Below are 9,424 nucleotides of genomic sequence, written 5' to 3' on the forward strand. Positions count from 1 at the left end.
ACTATAAAAATATCTTGACTTGTCATGTCTTGTCAATGCAATGCTTCGTAATGAAACGTGTGTATGTGTTTGTATCCAGTATTTTTCTAATTGGAGAGATAAAATTGCGCATATACACACCTGATCCGACCCGAAAAACCCCCAAATTTCGTGGAGGGATGGCCCCCCGGCCATTTCGCACAGGGCCTCGCAAATCTCCCAGACGGCTCTGCACCAACATGTCAATGAGGGAATTCATATTTTCTACAATTTAACAGAACAAAATTAAAAGAAATCCACACTTTAAATCACTTCTACAAATACTTAAAATCCTTCATCTTTCAGTGTTGGATTGTACACTTCTGCCACCGTCAATCGTATAAAAACACATACATTTTACTACACGTACGTCAGTGTTTTTCCTGTCGATTTTAAGAGCTGCATCAAGAACATGACACATTTACACAAAGGGGCCTGAAGGCAGTCTTTTTTTTTTTTTTTTTTCTTACAAAGTAATGACGTTTGTTTTTGTGGTGAGGTCTAAAGTAGAGTCAGTTTGACTCTAAAAATAGTTTGTTGTGGCTATTTTGGTCCGTTATATCTTTGGACTCCAGAAAAGAGGCTTGTGTATGATTGTGTGTAAGTGAATGGATGCGCAGCATGGGTTGCTGGGAGCTGCAGAGTGAGAGGAAAGTGGCATGAGAACACTTATTTACACATGGCTGTTCACACTGTGCTTTCCATTCTTACCACTCACCCATCCCAGAGCCCATCCTGCTTGATGCATGCATAAACTCCAGTGTTCCCTACATCATCTTTTAACAGACAAAACAAAAGGCCAGAACTCATTCAAGCTCTTGTATTCTCAAAGACACACACAAGTGCTGTCGTCATGGCGACCACCAGCCTCCTCCTGAACTCTCCTAATGATTACTCCGTGTGTGCCCCTGATGAAAGGCCCTAACGTGGTAAACAACTCCAGGTCAGGCATCTGGACAATGCCCTGACGTCACACCTGCTCCATCACATTTACCCATCTGGTGACGACATTTTCACTCACTTTGCCAAGAAGTTGGTGGGATAATGTTTAAAAGAGAGAAAGCAAGAAAAAAGGGAGGGCGAGGAGTTGGAGCATGTATGAAAGAAGAGAAGGAGAGTGAGTACCTTGTAAATACTAAGAGCTGCGAGTGATCAAATAACAGGGGAACTCAGACAAGGCTGTTTACAGCTGCAGCAGACACTAGAAGGTGTGAGAGAGACGCACTCAGAACAACTGAGGATATCACAAATAGTATGATGGAAGTGGTTCTAACCAGACTGAGAGACTTCTCCTGCAAATCCTCCACCTTTGATGAGAACCTGGCGGAGCAGGCGGCGTGCAGGGACCCCCGGAGCCCGGCCGGCCGGCCCAGGGAACGACGGGGGGGAGACGGCAGCAAGCTGGACCTAGAGACGGCCCTGGGCTGGCTGAGGAAGGAGCTGGTGAGTCTGGTCTAACTCAACTGAGTCAGATAAGGATTTAAACTAAACAGAGGGAATTATCAGGTGTTGGTTTGTACATACAGGACTGAAAATTAGAATATTGTGATAAAGTCCTTTATTTTCTGTAATGCAAAAATGTCATACATTCTGGATTCATTACAAATCAACTGAAATATTTCAAGCCTTTTATTATTTTAATATTGCTGATCATGGCTTACAGCTTAAGAAAACTCAAATATCCTATCTCAAAAAATTAGAATATTCTGGGAATCTTAATCTTAAACTGTAAACCATAATCAGCAATATTAATTTTGACATTTTTGTTTTTTTAATTGCATTACAGAAAATAAAGAACTTTATCACAATATTCTAATTTTCTGAGACAGTCCTGTATTGCCTTGCTCTTTTTGATATGAGTAAAGTAGATAGTGGATTTGAAGTTGTTAATTTATGAAACATAGTTAAAAAGATCTCCTGTTGACCAAAGGGGGCCATGTTACAAATAAAGAAAATAAGGGCAATATTAATAAAAGATACAACATTTATAACGAATGAAAATTAATAAATGAAAATAATTCGTATTATAAATAAAACAAAACAACTATGAGATAAGATGGAAGCATGTGAAGGCGTATCAATACTGGTCCAAGATAGCTAGCTAGATAGTTAGACTGACAAACAGCTAGACAGACTGACAGACAATGACAATGTTTAGGGTCCACAATTTAAAGACAAAAAATATGAGTAAACTATGCTGGTGCTCTGCACGTCAGTGCAGCTTATGCTAATGTTAGAATGAAGTAAAATCATGTGACTTATTTAATTTCCCCAAAAACTGTGATACAATTACAACTAGCTAAAGAGACAAACTATTTTTTTTTTAATTATGTTTTTTATTATTATTATTATTATTATTATTATTATTATTATTATTATTATTATTATTATTAATATTATTATTAATATTATTATTAATATTAGTAGTAGTATAATAATAATAATAATAATAATAAGAATAATAATAATAATAATAATTATTATTATTATTATTATTATTAATGAAAATCTCTAAAGTGAGATCAATTTTTATTTATTTTTGATTTTGATTTTTTTATACACATAAGTAAAAAAAAAGTTTGCCCTCAACTACAGTATATTCCTTTTATAAGCAAGTACAACATTGCTCACAAATGTGTTCTTTTCATGTTAAAATATCAGTTTAAATTGAGTTCAGTTTGAAAGAATATTTGTTTATTTTAAGGAAATCATATCTAGCTCTCCCTTTTTACTGAACATGGTAACGAGGAAAGAAAAGAAGAAAGAGTGACTGACCAATAGACAAAAAATAATGAATGGATCTCGGACGGCGTTGTTACCTCCAAGCTTGCGGGACCTTCAGAACTAAAGATTGCAATTGGAAAAAAAACCCTAAAATACATGGCACAACAGGAAGGCAGAGGGAAATCCAATGAAACAGGAGGTCAGATTAAAAAGAGTGACCAGAAGAGGTTTAAAAGAAGGCATAAATGTAAAACAGACTAAGACCCTGGGAGACGGAGACGGGGAAACAGATGTTTGCAGATGTGGATAATCAGAGCAACTACAGTAAAGTAGAATGAGGTGGCTCTGGCCGAAGAAAAAAGCATGGTGAGCGTGAGGGAAACAAATAAATCAGTTGTGTTGATTAAATCAGATAGTGAAACAAGTCCGACCTCAGGCAGTGGTCTGGGACTTCACCAGAGGGATAGATTCCTTATTCAGGTCTGGTCCTAATTGAGGAACAGGTACTGGTTCTTATTCAGCGTATTGCTTTACTTTGTATCGTATTGCTTTTTCTAGTTCGTGCCATTTGTAATTCAAGATAAGTTAGACAGCTGTTAACAATAACAGAAGTGTTACTCTGATAAAACTGGATGAATAAAAAAACCTTGTTATTATCACTATTATATGATATATTCAGCAGAGCAAAGCAGGAGAGAAATCCTTTGCTAAAAGCCTGTTTGTCTTCAGAACTCAAATGTATTTCTTACCTGAGAGCAACTGTGAAGCTAAAAACAGAATAAAAAACAAGTAGACCAACACACATACTATTAACGTGTATTACGTTCCCTAACTTTGGAAGTTCAGTCATGACCTTCATAGTAATCTCTGACAAAACAAACACATGTTAACACATTCAGTTCTAATCAAACCTGTGGGTTTCTGGGAAAGTTGTCCAATAATCTTCTCTGAGCTCCAATACACTAAAGACTGTTTAAAACAATTCAAAATGTACAATCTGTTTCTCAAAAAGTTCTGCTGTGTAAAATGTGCTTTAAAAACAGATGGTTTGAGACTGAAATGTGCTCCTACACAAAGAAAGCCATAATTGAAGCCAAAGAAGCCAAATGTGTAGTCAGTGAAAAGCAGTGACGTGGAACAGAAGGAGAAGAAGGAGAAGAAGGAGAAGAAGGAGAAGAAGGAGAAGAAGGAGAAGAAGGAGAAGAAGGAGAAGAAAGAGGGTCACGTTTACAAGAAACAAGTTCACGTTCGATAAAACCAGCAACTTTTAGACAGAGCTCAATCTCTGCCCAGAGCTGTAATTAACACAATATAGAAATACACATTGCCTTGAGTGTTTTTTAAGGACATTCCTGAATTCTTTGGACAAACTTGGACCGAAACGTACATTTTGTGGAATTCTGAATATTTTATTTCACAATGCCACTCAAGACAAAATAAGGAGGAAGATTTGCATTTGAATGAAGTAAGAGCTTAAATGAGCTCAATTGCTGTTTGGTTTGAAGTTGTTTGGGGGGGACTAAGAAATTCATTTATACATTTCCTCCATCAAGTACAGGACTGTCTCAGAAAATTAGAATATTGTGATAAAGTTCTTTATTTTCTGTAATGCAATTAAAAAAACAAAAATGTCATACATTCTGGATTCATTACAAATCAACTGAAATATTGCAAGCCTTTTATTATTTTAATATTGCTGATTATGGCTTACAGTTTAAGATTAAGATTCCCAGAATATTCTAATTTTTTGAGATAGGATATTTGAGTTTTCTTAAGCTGTAAGCCATGATCAGCAATATTAAAATAATAAAAGGCTTGCAATATTTCAGTTGATTTGTAATGAATCCAGAATGGATGACATTTTTGTTTTTTTAATTGCATTACAGAACATCACAATATTCTAATTTTCTGAGACAGTCCTGTATGTTTCGTTTTCTATTTTTCCTGGTGGGTTTTTTTTTCATCCCAGAATAAAATAAAGTGATGTGAGCCCTTTATTCAGATGGAGATGCGTTCCCAGGACCAGGCCCTGATCCGGCAGCTGATGGAGCTTCATTCTGGCATCCAGGAGCTGAAGCAGGAGCTGTCTGAGGAGGAGCAGAGGGGAGACACGGACGAGGAGGAAGAGGACGGCAGCTACTGGGACTCTGAGAGTGAAAAAGGAAGCAGAAGCAGCTACTTCCCCTCAGGAGAGATGATCTTTACTTCCTATCTAAAGAGGCTTCGGCCCCTGTACTCACCAGAGAGACTGTACCATAGGAGAAGCTCTGTGCCCTAAACATTTAAATTACAGTATTTAAAGAATAACATGACATTAAAAAAAGACAGGGTATTGTAAGAAAAATACAAAAGTTGAGAAAAAGAGATCATGCTGTTATGCAAAAGGATTTTTTTTGAGAAGGCTAACATTACTATCAGAGAATAGAAGATTAGCATTGAGAGAATTAACACGTGATTCTTTTTCACTTTTTTTTCATCAATTTAATTTTGGGAAGCATTTTTATTTAGGGTTTTCAAGAAAGTTAGGCTAGTTATATTGAACTGCAAGCTAAGAACATTTTTTATTTTATTAATTATTTTTTGCACTATCCGGATTCATCCGGATTAATGAACCCCTCCCTCCACCACATGCTTTTATCTACAGGACTGTCTCAGAAAATTAGAATATTGTGATAAAGTTCTTTATTTTCTGTAATGCAATTAAAAAAACAAAAATGTCATACATTCTGGATTCATTACGAATCAACTGAAATATTGCAAGCCTTTTATTATTTTAATATTGCTGATTATGGCTTACAGTTTAAGATTAAGATTCCCAGAATATTCTAATTTTTTGAGATAGGATATTTGAGTTTTCTTAAACTGTAAGCCAAGATCAGCAATATTAAAATAATAAAAGGCTTGCAATATTTCAGTTGATTTGTAATGAATCCAGAATGTATGACATTTTTGTTTTTGTAATTTCATTACAGGAAATCACAATATTCTAATTTTCTGAGACAGTCCTGTATCTGAGTCCAAAACTTTTGTTAAATGAACTCTAAAAGTAGAAAATAAGACCAAAAACTCCCAAGCGAAGTGTTTACAAAATGTGGAACTTGGACCGACGAGGGGGTTCGCAGGTTTGTATGATGGACCTGTCATTTTAGAAGCAATCCATCAGTTGTTATCCCAGACAGTTGATCCTGTGTTGCGCAACAGTCTTAACCCCCATATATACAATTTCATTGGCTGGCCAGTTGTTGCCATTGAAGCGTGAAGTGTTGAAGATTCCCTGGTATTTGCTAGAAATCCTTTCATCAAATACTGGGGGGATTTTTCAACATCAGTTCAATCGTCAGCCAATGAAAGTCCAGCTTTCATATACAATATATGGTCTAATTTTAAGTTATATTCAAAGTGTCATTGAAGAAGATTTGCAAAGAGAAAAAAACAAAAAGCCTTTTTTAATTTTGTAATTTGTAATTTGAAACAAAAAAGTGTGGAAAATTAGAAGATGTAGCTCTCTTTTTTTGGTCAAATCTTCTCGTCATCAACAGTGAAATTCTTAATTCTTTTTTTACTTTTCTCCCAAATATATATTATACAGGGTGTTTTTTTAACAAAAAAGATAATCAAAGTTTTGTTTTTGTTTTGTTCCTCCACTTTTGGCACTATTTTCTGAGAGTTAATCAAGACGAAATAAATGAGTAAATACAAAAAAAAACTGAATTTGTTCATCAATACACTGAAGAGGTATTGATATTTTATTGTCTTTGCACAGATCTGCTTTGCTTTTGCTATTTTTTAAACGTGTCAAGCTAACAAACTACCAATACACTGTCTCCACTAATCACACAATATCAGAAATGTCAAATTATCTCTTCAAGTGATCCTATGTTGACAGAGGGTTGTATAAATCCTGTATTAAACCGTGACCTGAAGACAGTCTTCCTTGTCTTGTGCAGTAAGAGACTTCTGTGTACTAATATTTAATGAGTGCTTGGTGACCTTTTACAAATGTCACTGCATAAAGAAAGGATACAGTCCATCAGCAGGACAGTCTGACGTTTATTTTAACCTGATGTGCATTAAACATATGCAGTGTACAGACAGTGTAAGTTCTCTCTCCAATGTAACTGATTAATCAAATGTTTTCATACTGAAGTGAAAGGATGTGTAACCAGAGTAAGCTGGAATTGCTCAGAAGTGAGATGTGGATGTTTTTATCAACCAGCTCTGAACATCTCGCATTATTTAATACAGGTACTGTTCTGGATTATGTCGATTTAATAAAAATACAAACACACTGATGTTTCACGCATTCATTTATTTATTTATTTTCTATTTCATCATGACATTCATTACGACTGGTTCTGTTACACTTTCTTCAGTACCTTTTCCAAATTTCTCTACATGCACCTGGTCTATTTTTTCTTTGTGTCATTTTGCCTGGAGTGCACATTCATTACAGGACTGTCTCAGAAAATGAGAATATTGTGATAAAGTCCTTTATTTTCTGTAATGCAAAAATGTCATACATTCTGGATTCATTATAAATCAACTGAAATATTGCAAGCCTTTTATTATTTTAATATTGCTGATCATGGCTTACAGCTTAAGAAAACTGAAATATTCTATCTCAAAAAATTAAAAAATTCTGGGAATCTTAATCTTAAACTGTAAACCATAATCAGCAATATTAAAATAATAAAAGGCTTGCAATATTTCAGTTGATTTGTAATGAATCCAGAATGTATGGCATTTTTGTTTTTTAATTGCATTACAGAAAATAAAGAACTTTATCACAATATTCTAATTTTCTGAGACAGTCCTGTATAAGCAAAAGCGTTCGATTTTAAAAAAAAAATCTGCATTAGAGGAATCTCTAATGCAAAGGTGTCTTCTGTGTTCTTGCGAGGGAGGATGGATTCCCTGGGGCTGCTTACTGCTGATCATCAGCCTCCACTTCCACAGCCCCAAAACTTTCCCTCCTTAGTCTCTGGATCTCCGTGTTGAGCCCCAGCAGCGTCTGAGCCAGCTGGAGATCCTGCGTGCGCATTTCCTGCTGCATGACAACAGTGAAAGGATAGAATTAGAAACATCAAGCTGTGGCCTGTATACCTAGATCAGGGGTCGGCAACCCAAAATGTAGAAAGATCCATATTGGACCAAAAACACAAAAAACTAATATGTCTGGAGCCGCAAAAAATGAAAAGTCTTGTATAAGCCTTAGAATGAAGGCAACACATTTTTTTTCATTATGCACTTCGAGAAAAAAGTCGAAATTTCAAGAAAAAAGTCAAAATGTCGAGCTTAATGTTGAAGTACAATCTCAAGAAAAAAGTCGAAATGTCAAGAGAAAAGTCGAAATGTTGAGATAAATGTTGAAGTACAATCTCGAGAAAAAAGTCGAAATGTTGAGAAAAAAGTCGAAATGTCGAGAAAAAAGTCGAAATGTCGAGAAAAAAGTCGAAATGTCGCGATTAAAAACGAAAGGAAAAAGGAAGAAAAAAGAGAAAAAAAGGAAAAAAATAAAAAGGAAAAAAAGAAGAAAAGAAGAAAAAAAAGAGCCGCTCTAGAGCCGCAGGTTGCTGACCCCTGAACTAGATGAAGAAACACACAAATGCAGGTCATTTCTTTTAAATCTCCCTTCAGATTAATTAAATAATTGAGGGAAGGGAAAAGGGTGAAGGTGTGAAAAGCGCAGGCTCTTACCAGTTCAGACCTGAGCCAGGTTATTGCTCCATCTATCTGTGCTCGCCTCAGCTCTTCGTTGGCTTGGTAACTCCTGCTCATGCTGAGCGGTCTGATACTGCAGCCGGAGACCTGAGGACCTTCTCTCGTCTCTGTCGTCACTTTGAAGGCATGGATCAGTTTGTTCTTGATGTTCTCCAGGACGATAGTGGACAGTGTGTCCTCGCTGCGACTGTCCCGGTCCATGCCGGCAGGGCGGTGAGCGTGCAGGCAGATGTTTGCAGCTCCCAGCACTGGCTTTGACAGGCTGCTCAAAACTTTGCCTTGGAAACTTTGGAAAAGCTCCAAAGTTTTCTCTTTCTTATCCCCCTTTTTAATTAAAAATGTCGATAAAGATCCACTTTGAGCTGGTCTTCCTGTTAAGTGAACACGGCTCCTCCACAAAAGTTGGTGTGCTTCCTCTGAAGCGCTCCTGTTGCCTCCCCGGTGCTAAACTGGCTTGTTTTGTCATAGTTACCATGGAGAAACACCCTTCGTCTGCTCCTCCCTCCTCCTCCTCCCTTTGGTTACCCTAATAAGAATGGTTGGAGGATCTTGGACAAAGACTATTGTTGCCTCCAGGAGGAACTGAAAAGACCCCTCCAGCCACCGACACTACACCCTCCCCCCGTTTCACTATTCCTACTTCCCAGCAAATCCTGCCCACATGCAATTCTTGTGTGAGAGATGTGGTGTGATAGGGCTCTCCTTTGCACAAAAAGCCAGTGTGTTAACCTGTGTGAGTGTGTGTGGGTGCCTACATGTACAGCACACAGAAAATCAATCAGCCTCCCAGTGGAGTTTTTTCCCCCCTAAATAAGACCTAGGAGACGGACAGGTTGGGCAGGCAGCAGACACAGGCTCAGTGTTAGTTGATTTAGAGATACAAAGGCAATCCTACGGTGAAATATAACCCGGCCCTTTGTGCCCACGTTAAGTCCATTCCCCTCTGGGGTTTGGGGGATGC

At 37.1% G+C, this 9,424-nt stretch overlaps 1 protein-coding gene across 1 annotated transcript; it reads right to left on the bottom strand.

Moving 5' to 3' along the window:
- Positions 1–7,474: 7,474 nt before the first annotated feature.
- On the bottom strand, positions 7,475–8,929 carry si:ch211-153f2.3 (uncharacterized). Its single transcript, XM_061741809.1, has 2 exons — positions 8,440–8,929; positions 7,475–7,789 (listed from the first exon to the last, which is right to left on the bottom strand). Exons 1-2 carry the CDS (start codon positions 8,662–8,664, stop codon positions 7,667–7,669), a joined length of 348 nt encoding a protein of 115 aa, XP_061597793.1. The 5' UTR covers positions 8,665–8,929; the 3' UTR covers positions 7,475–7,666.
- Between the last annotated feature and the right edge of the window lie 495 nt (positions 8,930–9,424).

This window comes from Cololabis saira, chromosome 15 (genome assembly GCF_033807715.1).
Source record: "Cololabis saira isolate AMF1-May2022 chromosome 15, fColSai1.1, whole genome shotgun sequence".
Lineage (NCBI taxonomy): Eukaryota > Metazoa > Chordata > Actinopteri > Beloniformes > Belonidae > Cololabis > Cololabis saira.